Consider the following 20066-nt stretch of genomic DNA (forward strand, 5'->3'; position numbering starts at 1 on the left):
ATTTGGATGTCAATCATGTCATCTGGGAGCTTCATGTTGGGATCAGGGACACATTATAAAGAGGAACTGATTACGGTTCCCTCTAAAATGGGGGAAGGTCATCAGAAACCATCTGTTTCTTCTCTCGTTTTAAAATGTATTTGATGTGTATAAGCATTTGCCTGTATATATGCATGTGTACTGCATGCAGGCCTGGTGCCTGCTGAGACCAAGATCGAGACTTGGGTCCCCCGGAACAGGGACTACAGGCGACTGTAAGCCACTATGTAAAGCTGCGAGCCAAACTCGGTTCCCTTCAGGAGCAGCAAGTGTTCTTAACTGCTGACCTAGCCCTTGAGGCCCCCATCTACCTCTTCCTCAGGCTCACAGAGCAAGGAAGAATGTGCCCACGCATACCCAACTGCTGAGTGAACCGCAGAGGTTCCCTCACTGTTCAGTCTTCTCCTAAGACCAGCTCGCCACCAGCTTGACCTCACCATCCCATCAGGACTCCGCTGGGGAAAGGAAGTTGGAGTCTTGCTGCCTAACTCCGTGTGGCGCCTACATCCTTGGTTTATATGAACCTGACTCTCCTTAGGTGTGCTACAGGTTTTAATCAGTGAGTCTGGGCCCATAGCATTTCTCATGTGTACTAGCACAAAGCCAAAAACAAAAACAAAAAAGAAACAATGATCAGCACATTTTCAAAGAGATGAGCCAGGCTGGATGTGGCGGCACATGACACATGACCTTAATCTCAGCACTGGAGAAGCAGAGGCAAGCAGATCTTCATGAATTCAGGGCCAGCCTGGTCTACATAGTGAGATCCAGACTAGCTTGTAGAGACCCTGTCTGAAAAAAAGCAAAAGGGTAAAGGGTGGGGCACCATCCCAACTCTTCCCATACTCTCTACCAAAACAGGTGAGAAAACGCAGGCGTGCCCAGACCCTTGCCTTTCCATATCCAGACCAAGTTGTTCGGAGGAGGTGGGCCAGAAAGGGCCTTGTGAATGGTAGTTTCCAAATAGGCCTGTGTCTTTAAGCAGCCATTTGTGTGTGGGGAACGTGGAATGATGGGAGTTAATGATTTACCAGAGATTCCTTCACTGTTGCCAAGGGTCAGCTTCCCAGGAACATGCCCAGGATCGGTCCTCCGGGCTCACTCCTAGCAAGCTGATCAGGAAGGCCCCCAGTGGACTGAAGCATGATCTCCATCACCGACTGGCAGAGTGAGTGGAGGGGAGGGGAGGGGCGGGAGGGGAGGCTTGTGGGGCTGTAGAGGGGGGTCCCTGCTAGGGTGAGTGCACACGTGTTCTTCCCAACCCGGCTCTTCCTCTGCGACCTAGAAATGTGACCTTTGGAACCAGCAGTTGGAAGCTGCTCTGTTGGCATCTTCAATGCAGCAGGGTCAGGGCGAGTGTGACCCCTGCCTTGTAGAGGGTGAGGCCAGCCAGGAACTCAGGCCATTAGAGGCCAAGTTCACACGGCAGGCTGAGTCCCTATCACCCACGGTTCTGAAAACGAGGGTACCTCTGCTCAATCAGACATCTCCTCAAACCCTCAAGGTCTCCTGTGGCCCTAGTCTGTGGTCCTCACTCCATGCATCCCCACTTCTTTAGGGGAGCAGGGATGTGGCAGCCCACTGCCTGGGAAGAGTGGCTCAGCCACAGGGAGGACAGAGATGTAGGTGTCGCTGGGTGAGTTGCTTGGCCTCTGAGCCTACTCGCTCTGCAGTGACCCTATGGTAACTGTCTAATGTATGCCAAGTACTGTGCCAACACAGAATAAACTACTAAGAGTAAGGCAAGCGGGACTCCAGTTTACCTGATAGCAAGGGAAGGCCGGCCATTAGCTCTTGAAGAAGTGACTGTGTAGTAGGTCAGATGGTAATAAGAACCCCCTTCCATCCTTAAGCAAAACAGAGTAAAGGAACCATGGAGTTTGAAGAGCGTATGTGTTTGTGTGTGTGTGTGTGTGTGTGTGTGTGTGTGTGTGTGTTGGGGGATTCATTTCCACTGACCAGGGAAGGCTTTGCTGGAAAAGGCCCTAACTCAGAGGACTACAGGAAGTGAGAAGGTAGTCTGTGCAGCCATCTGTACCAGGAAGAGGGAGCAGCCAGCACAAAGGTCCTGAGGCATAAAATCTGTGGTGTGTGAGGTCCAGCAAGAGGCTGGTGTGACTGAGACTTCACAGGTGGAAGGTTAAGAGCTTGGGTAAGGGAAGTCCCCGAAAGGCAGCCCAAGGTGGACCACTGTAGAGATGGGAAGGTTTGTGGTGAGCTCTATGCGAGAGGTGTGGCCTCTCGGCGTTTTAGAAGCTCGCTCTGGTTGCTGGAATTCTCGAGACTAGACTGTAGAGGGTAGGATAGCAGAGAAGAGGAGGTTCTGAGGTGAGAGAAGGAAGGAGGCAGGGTGTGGCAGTGCAGACATAGGAGGTGGTCCTGTGTGACTGGAAGAATTTGCTGGAAGATGGAATGTGAGACATGAAGTGATGAAGAGTCAAGGATACCTCCCCGGTACCTGGGGAGCAGACTGGAAAGTGGATCCGTAAGTGGGAAGCAGGAGCCAGATTTGAATAGGCTGGGTATGTTTGTCTCAGATATCTCAGATATCCAGGCAGGGATGAGAGGGCATGAACTTCAATAGAGAGACTTGTCCAGACAGAGAAATCAACAACATGTATATAGTTGCTGCTTAAAGCCATAGGAGTCCCCGATCCTTGGGGCAGAGCCTCTCAGCCTCCCCACTCCCTGAGCCTTTGGATGCAGCCGTTACTGTTGTGGGAAACTGCCCTGGGCACTAAGGAATTTTTAGCCGTACCTCTGGCCACCCACCAGGTGACAGTAGCCAAACCTCCACTCCCTTGTGACAATCAAACTGTCTCCATATCACACCAAAGCTCACCCAAACCACTCCCCCAGCATTCCCACCTTGCAACCCAGTGAATCAAAAGGGGGAGAAAGGATGACGAATCCGGAGTCCTGAGACAGGGGCATGCTGACGGGCTCATCAGCCTTCCAGTGTGACAGTATGCTCGCATCCGGCTGTGACAAGTCCTAAGAATGATACTTAGTCCTGTGAGAGGGAGAAATGGCAGAACTAGATTGATGTCAGAGCACAGGCTAGGACAGGTTTCCCCGAGGAGCTGGCATTTAGAAGCGTGAGGAGAGTGTGCCACACAAAGAATCCTCATCTACAAAGGTCCTGGGGCAGGAAACTACGGGCATCTTCGGAAGTCAAAGGCGATGGTGTAAGAGGAGTGTGTGGGTTTGAGAGAAGGTAGAAGGAGAAGCTTGACCCCTCCCCCCATAGGATCTGTAAGGCACGTATAGGAAAGGGTCCCCGCTTCATTCCAAGTGGGTGGAATGACCAGGGTGCTCTATGATCAGCTGGTATGTTTTCAATCCTTGAGCATTGGGTGAAGGAGCACTGGGGATGGGAATGGTGGCAAGCAGGAAACAGGAGACTAAGGAAGACCATGCAGGGGGTGGGGGTGGGGTGTCCAGGAGAGAGAAGAGGTGGCTAGGGGTGACATAACGAGGGAGAAGCATGGCAGTTTTCGGATGTTTCTGGAAGCAGCCGCCTAAGACTTAAAAGTGGATTAGACAGGGAGGGTGGCAGGCGCCTCAAGTGGCTTGGCAGCCGGTGGCAGTGGAGCCGCTTTTCACAGGAGGTGAGGATAAAGAAAGGGAGGCTGATCACAGCTTGGGACCAGAGGCATGCTGAGTGCCAGCAAGGAAAACAAGCCAGCAGCCAAGCCAGCAGCGGGATCTGCTGAGTGCTGGGCAGGAGAGATAAATGTAGGCATTGTTGGCACACACGCGGCATTTGAAAACACGGGCAGGCGCGTGGAAACAGAGTGAGGAGAGACCGGAGCTGGGCCCAAACCCTGAGGGAGTGAGATCATAAAAGAAAGAAAGTAGGTGCTGGCAAACGGGGTGGGGGAGCCCTGGAGTGGGGAGACAGCTAGACAGCTGGAAGAAAATCAGGACGTATCCTGGAAGCCAGGAGAGGCGCTTTCCACCAAGGAGTGGCCTGCCTCTCGCTGCCAAGGACTGACACCTGCTTGGAGATTTGGTTACCTGAAGGTTATTAATGGCCAAAGCATGAACACTTTATGCAGAAGAGGTTAATGTCACTTTTCAAAGCCTCAGCTGTATCCAGGCCTGGGCGGGCAGTGTTCCTGTGAATCCTCAGGATTCAGTTCTGTGAAGTGGAGTTAACCACAGCCCCTTCACAGGTGGTTATGTCAAGTTAAGATATGGGCAGTGCCCACTGTGGCATGAGCATCAGCTGTCCATCACTATTTTCAACTCCCCTTCTTCCTCTCGAACATTTGACGAACCGCGAAGGGGTACTTAGAGTGGGCTGTCAGAGCCCCAGCCTGTGGGGCAGAGTGGGTAGCCAAGATGGGTGCTCCCGTGGGTAGAGGCAGGGTCCTCATACAGGAGGATCCAGTGTGTCGCCTGAAGAGTAAAGAGTAAAGTGGTATCAGGCCAGAAGCAGGCTCAACCCCAGGCTACTGTAAGTGTACCTGATATCATCTGGCAGATAGCTCTGCCAGTCCAGTGGACTCTTAGACACACCCTATGAAGGGACCAGCTACAAAACTATTGTTCTAAATCTTCCAAAGACCAAGGTCATGTTGAGTTCCGACTGTAGAAGTATTCCAGACAGGCACGCTAACGATGCCACGTGTTGACGAGCTGAAGTCTCTTCCCATGAATGTTGTTGTGGGCACGCATAGGTAAAGTTTGGGTGGAGTTCGAGGGCTGGAGAATAGAAATATATGTGTTCATTTCCTGCTTTGACATCTGTATCTTGTCTGTCTGAAGGATAAGGGAAGGACACTCCACAAGGTTCAGGAGTGGTATGAGGACAAAAGAGTCTTAGTAGAGGAGTTAGAAATTTTGGCACCTTTGTGATTGTAAAAGAGAGAAAGACCACCAGCTGCCTCCCTCTTGTAGCCTTGGCTGCTCCGAAGGCGGAGGCAGGAAGAGCACAGGAATTGAAGGATACAGAATTTGAGAAACAATGAACATTGTTTTACTTCTTCCACAAGCTTCAGCCAAAGAGACCTACCCACCTGCTCCAGGCGACAATGCCAAGCAGCAAAAAAAAAAAAGAGATTGAAGCTGGCTTTGCCTGATGCATTCTGAAAACCAGTGCCCTGGGCACCCGGCTTTGGCCTGTCCCCAAGGGCTGCAGGCTGGGGGCTCCTTCTGGCAGCAGTTTGGGAACTACAGGACCTAGGGACCCAAGGCTGGAGAGTTGGGACTCAGATGCAAGATAACGCTCAACATAGGGAGACTCCAAACTGGCCGGTCTGAAGCCAGGGAGGTCTCTGGAGCCCTGGAGGTGCCCTGGAGCCAGGCCGTCCTCAAGAGTTTGCCTTATTCCCTGCTTTCTGCTTTGTGACTTGTGCAGCAGGGGGCGCACTGCTACCTCTGTCTGGATTACGGGACATCTACCAGCAAGTCTGCTGTTCCTGCCTATCTGTGTGACACGGCGTACCCAAACCCACCGCTTCCTCTGCCAGGCTGCTGTCCTGAAAGGAACTTCAGGTGCAAGTCCCCCTCCCCAGATATGACTGAGTCGCTGAACTACAGGAGAAGCAAAGGATGGAAGACGTTTTGAAGCTGTGTATGAGAAACATCTCCTAACTTGTCTGTGAGCTTGTGTGTGATGCTGACTGCCAGAAACAACTAAATACGGCCTATAAAAAAGGCTGATTTCAGCAGAGAAAAGTTCTGGAATGGCATCAACCTGTGAAAAAAGGGCACAGGACAAACCAGAGAGCAAGGCTCAAACCACTGTTAGAAAAGATGTCTAACAAAAAAAAAAAAAAAGAGCCGCACTCAGTGGAAGACACCTGTAATCCCAGCACTGGGGAGGCTGAGGCAGGGGAACTCTCCTAAGTATTTGTAATATGTATATAAGAAGACAGAGAGATTGGTTGGTTGGTTTAGGTTTTTTGAAAGAGAATTTCACTCTATAGCTCAGACTGGTCTCGGACCTGAAGTAACTATCCCGCCTTTGCCTCCTAAGGCTGGGATTGCAGCACGCACCACATCGGACATTTTGTTTGGTGTCAGCCCAAGCTGATCTTGAACTCACCTCCTGAGTTCGGGGGTGCAGACACACACCCCTGAGCAGGGCATAAATTCTCACCTGGCCGTGTCTGTGGGTCACAGTCTTTTTTTTGTTGTTGTTGTTTTGTTTTGTTTTGTTTTATCGAGACAGGGTTTCTCTGTGGTTTTGGAGCCTGTCCTGGAACTAGCTCTTGTAGACCAGGCTGGTCTCGAACTCACAGAGATCCGCCTACCTCTGCCTCCCAAGTGCTGGGATTAAAGGTGTGCGCCACCACCACCCGGCCTGGGTCACAGTCTTTCACACTTCCGGATGCTTGCCACAGGGAGTTTCCTCATATTGGTTCTCAGAATCTTGACAGGGCCCTAGAATGGTCTTGGGTACCTCTGATGACACCAGCACACATCTGGAACACCCAGTGGGCGGGGCAGGAGGTTACAGCTGTGGCTGGTTAGCCTAATCAATCCCTCCACTCCTGGCCTCCACTTTCATGAGGATGGCTCCGTGTCTGAAAGCCTCTCCTGGCCTCCTGACTCAAGTTCCTGTTTCTCTATGAAGCAAGCAGCAGTGACTCAAGGTCAGGAATGTGTGGACTGGAGAGCCAGGCTCTGCTATCCTCCTCAGAAAGACATACAAAGCAAACCTGAGAAACTTACGTTCTTTAAAAAACAAATAGACAAACAAACCCGAGTTCATTCTTAAGGGTGCACAGGACAGAAAAACAGGTGTTTTAACAGAACAAAACAAAGAGCAAAACCACACTCATATCATGTCTCCACGTAGGAGGAAGGGCGTCCTATGAGATTGGAGTCATAGGACAGTCATAGACCAGTGTAAGGAGATAACAGATTTCTGTTGTTGTTATTGCTGCTGTTTTCAGGCAGAGTCTCTCTGTGTAGCCCTGGCTGTCCTTGAACTCACTCTGTAGGCCACCCTATAATTCACAGAGATGCGCCTGCCTCTGCCTCCTAAGAGCTGGGATTAAAGGCACGTGTCATCACACCCAGGTGATAACGTATTTTTTTAACATGATATATATGATTTTGTCACAAACAAGCAGGTCTAGGCTATAGACCATGACTGTGTCTGGGAGGCGGGTTGGATGTAGCCCTAGTATAGAACACTTGTCTAGCACATGGAGTACAACCCTGTATTCAACTCTCACTACTGCAACAAATCCCAAACATCTTTATCATTCCCACTAAAGAAACGTGGTGTAGTCTTCCACCATGCCCAATCTGCATGGTTGTAGTAGGTGGATACCTTATCACCTAGGGGCCAAGCATCGTACAGTGTGGAGGGTGGGTGCCTTGTCTCCTAGGGTAGAAACATTGTACGGTGTGGAGGGTGGGTACCTTGTCTGCTAGGGGAGAAGCATCTTATGGTTTGGAGAGTGGGTACCTTGTCTGCTAGGGGAGAAACATCGTACAGTGTGGAGGGAGAGTGGCATGTCCCAGCCCCTAGGCCAGGAGGCTAAAAACCTGGTCTCTGCAGGCACCCACACACATGACATGCAAACATACAACACACAGACACACATACATATACATAAATAAAAATAAAACTAGGAATAAGTTTTTTAAAGTGAGAATGTGGGATGCCTTGTACCCTGGGGACAGGAAAGTGAAAGGAACGAGCCACTCTGGGAAACAGCACTGAAGCTTCTCAAACACCAGAGAGAAAAGTTATCATGTGACCCAGAAATCCCACTTCTGGGTAGAAACCAAAAGATGTGAAAGATTTTTTTTAAAAAAATTGTTTGTTGATAAAGGTGCTCTGTAGCCCACAGTGATCTCAAACAGACAAGGACAACATGGACTCACGATCCTCCTGCCTCCACCTCCCAAGTGCTGGGATGTTACAGACCTGTATTAACACACTCAGCTTTGAAAACAGAATTTCAAATGTGTGTGTGTGTGTGTACTTCAAACAGAAGTAACTTTTTATGTTTAATTTTTTTACTTTTATTTATTTTTTTAGAATATTTTTTTTAATATTTATTTATTATGTATACAACATTCTATCTGTGTGTATGTCTGCAGGCCAGAAGAGGGCACCAGACCTCATTCCAGATGGTTGTGAGCCACCATGTGGTTGCCGGGAATTGAACTCAGGACCTCTGGAAGAGCAGGCAATGCTCTTAACCACTGAGCCATCTCTCCAGCCCCCTTTACTTTTATTTTATGTTCCTTGGTATTCTGCCTGTCTGCATGTCTCTGTGAGGGTGTTGGGTACCCTGGAACTGGAGTTGCAGACAGTGGTGAGCTGCCATATAGGTGCTGTGAACTGAACCAGGCCCTCTGGAAGAGCAGCCAGTTCTCTTAACCGCTGAGCCAATTCTCCAGTCCAATGGTTAATGTAGTTTAAAAAGAAAAAAATAGCATAATGAATGGTCATTTGATGCCTATGACAGTGGCAGAGAGTCAAATCCACACTTCCATATGAGATGAGAAGGACCAAAGAACCCACGTGTCCTGTCTGTTATTTCTGGAGGGAGTGTTCAGAAGCACACATCACACGCCCAGAGTATAACCCTTGACCAAACAAGGTGTCCAGACTGTTCCACACTTCTGCCTCCTGCTCATTGGTTTTGTTAACCCCTGTGGTCTTTGGTGATGCCCACAGTACATTGCTAATGGGTGGAGACACTGTGGCAGTCAACCCTGTGAGCTAATACTGATTTGAAACTAGAGGAGACTGGGGGTGGGCAGGTCACTGCTGCAGGAGGGTGAGCGTATTCCCAACTAATGGCTTCTATTTCCCTATGGCAGGTCAGCACTGAGGGCCGAGGAGGGAGGAGAAGGCACAGAGGGGAGGGATCCAGGAGCCATCCAGGGTCTTGAGCCTCCAGCCTTCTCTCTCCTCACTGGGTATGGTTCCTGAGCACTACCTGTAGCAAAGAATAGGCAGGTGATTGTGTTCAGCGGAGGCTCAATCCTGAAGACAGTGTGCTATGTGGTCAGGAAGAAGCAGCATTGACAAAAAGCTTCCCAGGAACCCAGTAGCTCCTGCTTAGCTTCCTGCCCCTGGCCAGCCTTCCCCTGAGAGCTCTCCTTGCTTCCTGCAGAGATTGGTGTGGGCGTCACCGGCTTCGGTGTCTTCTTCATCCTTTTCGGGATACTCCTGTACTTTGACTCCGTACTCCTGGCTTTCGGAAACGTGAGTCCCCCAATACTAGGTGCCTTTGCTGGGTGGCCAGGAGAGTCGGTCCCAAGTTCGTTCAGGTCATAGCTATTTAGGGTGGATGAGGACTTGGGGGGTAGGGAGAGCAACAGTAGGGCCTGTGGGCATGGAGAACCTGAGACGGTTACACCAAGCTCCCCCGTGATGAATTAGACCCCCTGACCACCCCTGATTCCCTGAATCTAAGGACACCTCCAGGGCAGCAGGAGCAGTGGGGGAAAGCCAGAGTAAGATAAAAACTTGGTTATGAAACAGGGGCTGAGAGAAAGGAGTAGACAAAAGATAACTGGGAAGGAAATGGAGACTAAAGTTCTCATGAGTGGTTGGAACACTGAAAGAAAAGGCATGGCGGAGGTGTGGGTGGGCAGGGAACATTCTAGAAAAAAAGCTGTATTATATGGGAGCCTGGGCCCCCGTGAACGGAGCACTGGAAACCATGCTGAAGGTTCTGGCAGAACCACAGAGTGGGGACCCTTCAGAGACTTTGGGTACCAACTTCTCCTCTGTTAAAGGGGGAAGATTCCATTCCACAACAGCCTCTATATGAGGAAGAGCTTGGAGCTGAGGAACTGGGTGGGAATAAAAGGCCTTCAAGTCCATCCCTCTGCCTCATGGCATTTCTATGCCCTACTAACCAGAGCCCTTTCCAGTTCTGGGATTCTGCCCCGCTACTGGGTCACACACACACACACACACACACACACACACACACACACCACCTCTCTGTCCTCACTTCTTCCCTGGGCCTGCAGCTGCTGTTCCTGACTGGCCTCTCCCTCATCATCGGCCTGAGGAGGACGTTTTCCTTCTTCTTCCAACGACACAAGCTCAAGGGGACCACCTTCTTCCTGGGGGGTGTAGCCATCGTGTTGCTGCGCTGGCCCCTTCTGGGCATGCTCCTGGAGGCCTATGGATTTGTTAACCTCTTCAAGTGAGTACCAGCCCCCTCTGCCTTAGTATATTATGGTTTAGGGAGAAGTGGCCAGGTCAATTCTGTAGGCCCCTATTTCTACATGGTTTGACAGCCAAGTTCTCTGGCCATCGTTGGAAGCCAAAGCAATCACGTACCCTCTAGACAGGCTGTGGCTACCTAACAAGAGCTCAGGATGTCCTGCTCCTCTTTTGTAATTATATAGATCGCCTGAGAAGAAGTGTGAATGCCAAGCTGCTCCCGTGACTATAGTCCTGATATTCCTGGAAAGACCATGTTAATGAACTTCTACCTTAGCTTACCTTGGGGGATAAAAGGTGTTTGGATAATAAATGCGGGTGATCTTCAGGAATGAATGAACCCTGAGACTCCCTTCCAATATGGCTGTGTGAACTGTGTCTCAATTATTCCCACGCCTCCAAGGCCAATCCAGAGAGGGAAAAGTAGTTTATGTTGGGGCTTTGGACCCCAACAAAATTCAAATCTCTAATCTCCTCACTCACCCAGGACCTTGGGGGTTCACTCCCCAACCTGACTGCCTCCAAGCCCTACAAAAGGCAAAAGTAGCTTCAGCAAGGGGATGCTGAGGCACAAGGCTGTGCCCCCACAGACACAAACTCCGGCCTCCTTCCATGCCAGGGGCTCAGTGACTCGGTGCATTTGCTCCCTACCCATCTAGCAAAGAGAGGGCATCGGGCCAGGATAATCATCAGGAGAGGAGGTCACAAAGATGTGTGCCCTTTCAGCTTGGCTTTATGTGAGGCCTATGACGTAGGTACTAGTACTACTTAAGACACCCGAGCTCAGCCCGCGATTCTCAGTCACTTATTCTGCTGCTGCTTTCAACAGAGCCCAGGACAGGTCTTTCCCCAGGGCCCAGTGGCTGCTCTCCCAGGAGCCAAAGTCTGAGCCTTTGAGTAAGAGATGTCAGTCTTGCTATGCTCCTCCTCCCCTCCTGGGCCACCACTGACCCCTGTCCTCTCTTCTGTTCCTAGGAGCTTTTTCCCTGTGGCCTTTGGATTCCTGGGCAGTGCTTCCAACATCTCCTTCCTGAGCACTGTGAGTAGAGGGAACCTGGGCCTGGCAGTGGTGTCTGGGGTGAGAGAGCACTTGGAACTGCTTAAAGTGCTATCCTAAGTGCCACAGACCCCACCCCCCGTACTCTCTGAGACCCACGCACCCCAGTTTCACTCTCCTCCCCTCCCTGCTCCTTCTCCACTTGATAAAATCAAAAGTGGGGCCCTGGAGGTTGGAGTGGCTAAGGTGTAGGTGGAGAGGAGGCGGCCATTAACAGCTCCCCAGCCAAAGAAAAGAAACTTAGGTGACCCAGACAAGATGTGTTTTCTGGGACACTTGATTAAGCCTGAGCCACGGGGATGTATGACAGCTGGTGACATCAAGTCAGGCAGGGAACAGAGCCTGCTCTGGGCCCACACCCGCCTCTGAAGTACCTGATGGCTCCACACTGAGGCATCCAGGAAGGGGGCCAGAACCCACATGTTGGAGCGCCTGCCAGCTGGGCACACCCCTCCACCACTCTCCATGCCTAGTGCATCATAGCCCCGCATCTCAAGGTCGGCTGGGTAATAGCCTGGATATTGAGTCTGCTTCCCACTCTTTGTCTGGGATAATGATTCTTGGCTCCCACAGCTGTCGCAGAAGCTTCAAGGCTCCAGCTCAATGGTCTGAACCGGCGAGGTGCACTTCTCGAGCTTGGATTGTTGGCGGAGGGGCTGGAAGGGGGACGGGGGTTATCTTCGTGAATCCCCTCCTCAGCACTGACTTACTTCCTCTCACACGTGGGCATCTCCAAGTCCGGAAGAAAGATGGAGCTGAGTGACTGACCTTAAACCCCCAAGTTCTCCCAAGAGGCTTCCAGGAGTTGAGATCTTGTCCTTGACAGCCAGCTGAGGCTGGAAACAACATCCCTAACCTAAGTTTCTGCAGGGAGTGAAGATTAAATCCTCAAGCTGAAGCTGTGAATGTGTCTGAGATTCGGGGTTGATGTCTCCAGTTCAGAATATCCACCCCAGGCCTAGGACGGGTTGCAGCACCTCCTCCAACCTCGAGCGAGTCCACAAGGTGTAATTGCATTCTCTAAGAGTCGGACCCTGTCCCTGGTGTGATTTTCATGCTGTTATTTAACATTTGAAGGGTCTGCTATAATGTTAAGCCTCAGTTAATGTTAGGCGAGCAATGGGAACTAAGCCCACGCAGCATAAGGAAGAGCATCTCAGCCATGAGGTGACCACTCCACATAGGGCATAGCAGGTAGAGGTGGCACCAAAACCACCTTCTGTTTGGGGGTGGATGGCGCCATTGCCTTCAGAGAACCAAGCCCCACAGAGGAGCTGGTTCTTGTTCTGGCGAGTTCCTTGTCTCACGGTAAGGAGTTTTTCTTTGTTTTGTTTTTCTGAGGCAAGGTTGTAGATTGGCCTGGAACTCACGACCATCCTGCGTCAAGTGTCTGAGTGCTGGGATTATACATATGACGCACTATACTTCTTAAAAGGGATTCATGTACACTGAAGAAAGGTGCAGACCAGGTTTTGGAGGCACAGACTCTAATCCTAGTATTTGGGAAGCAGAATCGAAGGGATCTCTGTGAGTTCAAGGACAGCCAAGGCTACAGTGAGACCCTGGTCTAAAATAAAAATTAAAAAAAAAAAAACAAGAACAGAATCCGTAAGGGAAGAAAGCGGGAGGGCAGGGGCAGAGTCATGGTGAGCACCCACTGAGCCCCTTTCTTTATTTGCCTAGTAGTAGAGTAGGTGCCAGGAAATACCGACAGTGAGGCTGGCCACGCCCTCCATGCACCAAATGCTGCCCACTCTCCACACTTACTTTCTCAAGGCCAGCTTGGCCACATCAAGTATAAAATGGATGTTCCCTCTCCCTTCCTTCCTTTTGTAGTATTATTATATTTAGGGGTGAGACAAGATCTCACTATGCAGAATAGGCTGTTTGCAAACTCATAGCTTCACCTGCCTTTGTCTCCCAAGTGCCGGGGTGTGCCACTATGGCTACCGCTTTTTGAGACAATATCTCACTCTGTCACCCAGCCTGACCAGGCTTCAAACTTATCATCCTTCTGTCTCGACCATCAGGAGGAAGAATTCCATGTATGGGCTGCTATGACCAGCTCTAGCCTCCTTCCTTCCTGACAGCCAACTGCTTATATAACTGTCCAGCACGTCTGACCATGTCATATCACATGCGTGTCAAATCCTGCGTCATGCAGGAGCTCTGTAATCAAGGGGAAAGGAGGGGAGGAGACCCCCCGTCCAGCCCCACCCCCACTCTCAATTCACAGCTCAGAAACTGCCCCGATGGAGGCCAATCTGACCCCGTTTCTCTCTGAGAGGGCAGCATGTGGGCATGGAGGAGCCTCTGGGTCAGGCTGTGCCCTTCCCCTCCTCCTCCAGCCTGTGTCTCCTATTCACTTGTGTGTGTGTGTGTGTGTGTGTGTGTGTGTGTGTGTGGGCAGAGAGGGATAAGACATTTCACGTAAACTCTCCTCCGTCATTTTCTCTTCATTGTTTGGGGCAGAATGAGTCTCCAGCTGCAAGGGAGGGGGTTTCAAGAGGATGGAGAGGCTGGAAGAATTAGTGAGTTTCTGAGAGCAGCCTTGGATGGTTTCTGGGGGCGAGGAAGTCGCCGGATCCAGACGTGACAGCCAGGAGGCGGAAGCTGGCGGCAGGGCGTGGAGTCCCAAGGAGGGCCTGGGAGGGCAGAGGTGGGATTGCGCCTGGAGACGTCACCCACCTAGACCTCATAAAAGGGGCTGCGACCAGGGACCAGTGAGAGTAAACCCAGGAGCCAGTGGCTTCTCTCGGTGTGTTCCAACTACCCAAGTGGCTCTCCTCCCTCCAGCCCTCCTGCCGGAACCCAGCCAAGGTAGGTACACTGCTGACAGCGCTTGGGACTGCCCTGACCTAGGGAAGTCTGGGAGAACAGACTTCAGTCCAAGGCCAGCTGAAACATCAAGTAAGCCAAAAGCAAGGAGCTCTGATTGTTCCAGACTGCCAGGCTGGCTAAATTATCCTGGAGTGTGTGTGTGTGTGTGCTCACGCGCGCGCAGGTTTATTCTTCTTGATTTTCAGTTAAGTTCTACTTCATGCACACGTGGCCTGTAGACTAAGCAGTTAAAAGTTACCAGGGTCTGGGGTGTCCGTATGTGTGCATGCGTGTGACGTGTATGGTGAGTGTGGGAGATATGTGGTATGTATTCCGGGTATGTGTGCTGTACATTTTTTTACTTATTTATTTTGCTGTGTCTGTGTGTGAGCATAGCGCACATATGGAAGTCAAGAGAACAGCTTGTGGGAGTTGGTTTTCTCCTCTCATCCTGTGGGCGCAAGGGATCAAACTCAGATCGTCAAGCTTGACAGCAAGCACATTGATCTGCTGAGCCATCTCACCAGCCCATGTCGTACATAGTGTGTTTGTGTGTGCTTTATGTGTGGTGTGTGTGTTTATGTGGGGTGAGGGTGTGTCGGGGGCAGGCAGAGTTCTCGCATGGTACAAATGAGAAGCACTGTCCCTGATGGGGCAGAGCACTACAGGGACAGAGAGGTAGACATTAGGATCACCAGGCTTTCACCAGTCTGATACGGCGTGTTAATACAGTCCTGCCCTCCTCAGGCCTCTCTGGGATAGACCTGGGATGCCTCTCCCTCCCTAGAGAGCTCTAGCTCTGTATCCCCCATACCCACCCCTGTGTGCCATTCCAGCACCCTGGCACCAGTCCACGCAGATCCCCTGAGGTGAGTGGCTTCTGCAAGTCTTCTTCATCGGGCTTCATCAGGTACACGCTTGCTCAGGTGCCACCAGCAGCCTGGACCCCCCAGGCTGGGCATCCCAGCTGTCATCATCTGGATTTTAACATGTGTCTGGTGTTATTTTGAAGTGATCTCCTCCTCTAAGCTGCCTATGAGCCAACTTCTTACACTAAACTTGAGATCAGAGGTACTCTGTGCCAGCATCCTCAGCACCCAGCACCTAGCACAGCCCTAGGCAGGAGACAGTTGCCAGCAATGCCTTACACTGGCCCTGATAACCAAGGCTCTGCCTACTGGATTTGGACTCTACCCCACATTCTATTCAGGCCTTAAGGCAGCTGCAGAACGTATCTGGTTTTCAGGGTGTCACTGAGTCAGTAGCTGTCTGAGCAGGCAGCTGGTGCCCTGGTGAATAGTCAATGGGCGTGGCCTACTCATGATTCATGGGATGAGGGGAAAGCTGGAGCATTTAGGAGTCAGGATTTTTTTATTTTTTTTAACTTGGGGTAAAACTCATGGAACCTATCACTGTCATTGGCTAAACAAAAGCAAACAAAATCAATGACAGGTAGAGAAGAGACACGAGGTTAATAATACAAAGGCCCTGAAGTAGAAATCAGGGTACCACAAGAGCCGCACACTGCCCATGACTGCAATCACGAGAAAGCTGACGTCAGATGGTGGAGAACCTGGTTCTGCTCAGCCCATGGACGCTTAGATACGTGACCAGTTCCAAACTTTTTAAAGAGCAGTGTGGAATCACTGAAAGACACTGAGTCCACGGATTTTGTGGAAACAATCCTAAAGCATGTGAAAATAGTGTTGTCTTTATAGCCATTCACTTCATAGTCGTTTTTTGCTTTGTAAAGATTAGAATTGTTACGATGCTTCCATATTCCCTTACTTTAAAAGGAACTATAGACAGCCTTGGGAAGCTGGGGGTGGGAGAGGTGGTCTTCCACATAGAACAGCACACCAATTGGTTGTGCAGTGCCAAATAGTTGCCCATGCCGAGTGAGGGTTCTTACCCACCACTCCATGTGAGTCTGCATTTGGCTGGGTGGAGGGACCGAGGCGGGGGCACAGTGGCAGGATACATGGTGCTGAGAAACTACTCCGGAAATGGGTCACAATGATACTCCCCACCCCTGTCCTTGGACAGAAGCCTACGTTCAACCTGTGGTGCCGCCAGCCTCCTGGACACTTTGTCCTTAATCCCATTTGTTGGACAGTTTCAAAGTGCTGATGAGTTTTTCAAAGAAAAATTGGCCTTGGGAGCTGGAGAAGTGGGGTGGAGTAGGGAGCAGGAGAGGAGGAAGGCAGAGTGGCTGGATGAGGGTCAGGCTACACAGCTCCTATCTCAGCAGTCAAACTGATGAGGCCAGTTGAGTTGACAACATCCCAGAGCCCCTGAGAATAGAAGCATCTGATGGGCTAGGTGAGAGAAAGGCTTTTCCCGCTTGAATTGCAGGCAATAAGACAATTTGATGATGGTCTCCAAGACTGCGGAGAGCTTTGAGAATGTGTAAGATGATTGCCTTCCTTCTTCGTTTTTTCCTGGAAGAGATAAGGAACTGGATTTCTGTTCTAGCAGGAGGGCTAAGGCCAGATTGCGGAAGGTGTGTGTACCCTGGGGAGCGAGCACCAAAAGCTGCGCATTTACACAGATCCCAGCACTAAGGGGAGGAGGGCTGGATCCCAGGATCCCAGGAGAATAGCTGAACCTCAGAGCACACTCCTGCCAACCTCATCTACCTCCCCCTCCCTGGTCACCCCATGGGCACACTCCTGCGTGACCTCATCTACCTCCCCTTCCCTGGTCACCCCCATGGGCACACTCCTGCGTGATCTCATCTACCTCCCCTCCCTGATCACCTCCCCACCCTGGTCACCCCCATGCACGGCACACTCCACTTGATCTCATCTACCTCCATTCCCTGATCAACCCCATGCACAGCACCTTATTCTCCTTCTTCCACATCTCTCTCCAGCAAACCAATGACCAGCAACCCCACCATTGTCCAGTGTCATCAGCTTACCCCTTCCACCAAGACTGACCCTTCCTTTTTGTCCTTCCTTTCCCGCTCCTGCAGTCCTGTTCCCTGTGGTCTCATTTCAGGCTTATCCCCTCCCCCCCACAGGTCGTCTCTGGTCACAGGGCTTCCCTCTCCCCCAGTTTCTCTCTTCGACCTGGGTTCTGGTACAGGACTAACTCTGACCCAGACTTTTTGCCTCTCTCTGTCTCACTCAGCCTCTGAACATCGTGGACCTGCCTCTTCCTGCCAGAATGACTGCACTGGCTTCTTGGCAGCTACTGCTTCTCCTCTGCATCACTACCTTTGGGGAGCCACTGGGAAAGGTGGCACCTCTGGCAAACCCTGGGCCCACAGGTACGAATGGTCCAGGAGAGGGGGCAGGAGAGTCATTGCACATGAGAATTACCCTATTTTTCATACCGTAGCCAGGCTACTGCCATGAGTTAAATTACTGCACTTGACAGATACCTGGGGTTGGCCCAGGACCAGCCTGCTGGGAGTGCAGGAGGCTCATCTAGGTCCAGGAAGCTCTTAACCCAGCCCCTTGGTGGTCGTCTCCTGCTGTGCTCTCTACTCTATACCAAGCACTTCTCTGGACAGATGCCGGAAAGGAGCTGACTGTGTAGTTACTTTTATCTGTGACCTCAGATACCTTAAGGGGGATTGAAAAACAGCAAACAAACAAAAGTGGAAAACAAAAGCCTCAACACAGAGACCTTAAGATCTATCAACCTTCCGAGTTCACTCGGGGAACTGATGAGCTGAGGAAACTGAAGTCTAAAGAGGCAAAGTGTTCCCCAAAGGTATTCAGCCAAATCCTGATGAACCCCAGCAGATGCCAGGGTGCCCCAAGAGCATGGCTGCTCCCCAAAGTTATTCAGCCAAATCCTGATGAATCCCAGCAGGTGCCAGGGCACCCCAAGAGCATGGCTGCTGAGTCAGGGGTCTGAATTTTTCCGGGTCGTCTGTTTTCTTTACGTAGTAGAGCTTGCTCAGCCTCTCTGGACCTCAGATCTTAGGCGTGGAACACAGGACACCCCTGTGAATCTGACATCACTGTGCATAACTAAAGCGAAGGGAACAGGGCCCCAGACACTTCACCAATGGTGTCGTCATTCCAGGGCAATGATAGCCCCACCGCTTACAGGGACATTGGCTATTGGCTCTGTCTGGCCACACAGTATATCCTGTTTGTGGAACTGAGGTCTCTCCCACACCAGTTACCCAGAGGAGGTAGGAAAGGCCTCATAGATGGTTATTATTAATCTTGGACTATAGCCACACTCGTCTCCAAAGTGTGCCAGGGTATTGAGGAGCCAAGCTCAATGCCATCCTCAGCCCCAACACCCACTCACACCAGGCCTCCTTGCTACTAACTCGCTAGAATTGACTAGACTTATTGTGTATTCTGAGCTACTTGCCCTGTTTTACTGCCAAAGAAAGAGAGGGAGGGAGGAAGAGAGGGAGGGAGGGAGGGAGGGAGGGAGGAAGGGGAATTAATGAGCTTTGTCTGTGAAGTGTTTTTGGAGTGAGCCCTGTTAACCTCCAGCAGGAAGGGAAGGCATTGCACCCGCCTAGGAGAGCTGTGCCTGCTAGGGCCACGTAGGTAAAGTCTGGTCCACACTCAGTCTTGATCCTGTACATGAAAGTTTGCAATTGTCCTCAGCAACCAGGGTCAGGCAGATCACAGGTCACAGGTGTGAGGAGGGCGTGGTCACAATGGCCTTGGCTCCACCTTTTTGTTTTCCGTTACCCCAGGTTTTTCATTAGCTTTTATTTAATGAGCACTTACTGAGGCCCTACTACGTGGTACTGTTACACCCATTCCGAGAGATAAATGGAGTCCCCTCCCTCCCCCACGCCCCAGGTGTTTATGGGCCACTCAAACTCCAGATGCAGACACTCACTGAGGAGCCAGGCAGAGAGCCCAGAAGAGGACAGAACAGAGTCTTTGCTTCCTCAAAGGAGGTCGTTTAATAAAGTTATTTAGGGGAATTTTGGCAAGCACTTGAAAGCAAAGCTATTGAAGGAGGGAGGAGCATGCAGCCTAACCACCCTAACCAAGCAGCACTTTGGCTCCACGCTGAGGTCAGAGCTAAGCTCTGAGGTTGAGGACCCGGGACCAGCATTGGAGAGGTCTGAGCAAGCCTTGCCTCCCCAGTCTCATCTGCCTTTGCTCTCTGTTCTAGGCCAGCAGTCCGGATCCCAGGAACTCACCAATGCCTGGGAAAAGGGCCCGCGGTGCGCAGAAGGGAAATCTGGGGTTACAGGACTGCGAGCCCGTAGGACCTCGCCATGCCCACCGGTTGAGAGCTCCGCGGGGCGCCAGCGACCCGCGTGCACCGCTCACAGTCGCCTGATTCCGACACCCCGCGGAGCGGTGCTGGTGCAGCGCGAGAAGGACCTGTCAGCCTACAACTGGAACTCCTTCGGCCTGCGCTATGGCAGGAGGCAGGCGACGCGGGCTGCGCGGGCAGCAGCGCGGGGCTGAGCTCAGGGAGGCGGGTGGATTGCGAGCCCAGTCTGCCAGCATGTAGGGCTGGGGCAGGAGGCTTCTGGACTGGGGCAATAAAGCGATACTGCTGTCTCACTGCGTGTGATTCCTCCCTGACATCTGCGAGCAGTGCACATGGGACAGCAGGTTCTCTTCTCTCTCAGTTGCCTCTCGGTTGATTTCAAGATGTCTCTAGTGCCAAAGTCGGTGGCTTTTGAAACTAATGGTTAAGGAAGGTCCCTGCTGGTCCCCACTCTGTTGCAGCTCAATGCTTTGAAAATATAAAATAAAAACCTAAGGGGCTGGAGAAATGACTCGGCTGTTAGGAGCACTTGTGGCTCTTCTAGAGGATTCGTGTTTGGTTCCCAACGCACCTGCAACACAGCCACCTGCAACTCCAGCTTCAAGGGATCCAAAGCCTTCTTCCTACCTCTTGGGCATCTACCCGCATACGCACATACCATAAGACAGACACAGACAGGCATGCATACACTAATTAAAAATAAAATAGATCTTTTAATCCCAGCACTCGGGAGGCAGAGGCAGGCGGATCTCTGTGAGTTCGAGACCAGCC

General features: G+C 51.3%; 1 protein-coding gene across 4 annotated transcripts; it reads left to right on the forward strand.

Annotated features, from left to right (window-relative positions):
- The first annotated feature begins 1089 nt into the window (after window positions 1–1089).
- LOC121446619 (vesicle transport protein GOT1A) lies at window positions 1090–19568 on the forward strand. Of its 4 annotated transcripts, XM_041649346.1 has the most exons (6): window positions 1090–1207; window positions 9135–9226; window positions 10003–10181; window positions 11177–11240; window positions 17214–17352; window positions 19188–19568. In XM_041649346.1, exons 1-6 carry the CDS (start codon window positions 1183–1185, stop codon window positions 19487–19489), a joined length of 801 nt encoding a protein of 266 aa, XP_041505280.1. In that variant the 5' UTR covers window positions 1090–1182; the 3' UTR covers window positions 19490–19568. The 4 variants fall into 4 exon arrangements, with proteins under 4 accessions (XP_041505280.1, XP_041505283.1, XP_041505281.1 ...); XM_041649349.1 differs by lacking the exons at window positions 17214–17352; window positions 19188–19568 and adding an exon at window positions 11832–13075; XM_041649347.1 differs by lacking the exons at window positions 1090–1207; window positions 9135–9226; window positions 10003–10181; window positions 11177–11240 and adding an exon at window positions 11871–12263.
- The last annotated feature ends 498 nt before the right edge of the window (window positions 19569–20066 follow it).

This window comes from Microtus oregoni, unplaced genomic scaffold, assembly GCF_018167655.1.
Source record: "Microtus oregoni isolate MIOR12 unplaced genomic scaffold, Mior012 000003F_ref0000135, whole genome shotgun sequence".
In the NCBI taxonomy this organism is placed as follows: domain Eukaryota; kingdom Metazoa; phylum Chordata; class Mammalia; order Rodentia; family Cricetidae; genus Microtus; species Microtus oregoni.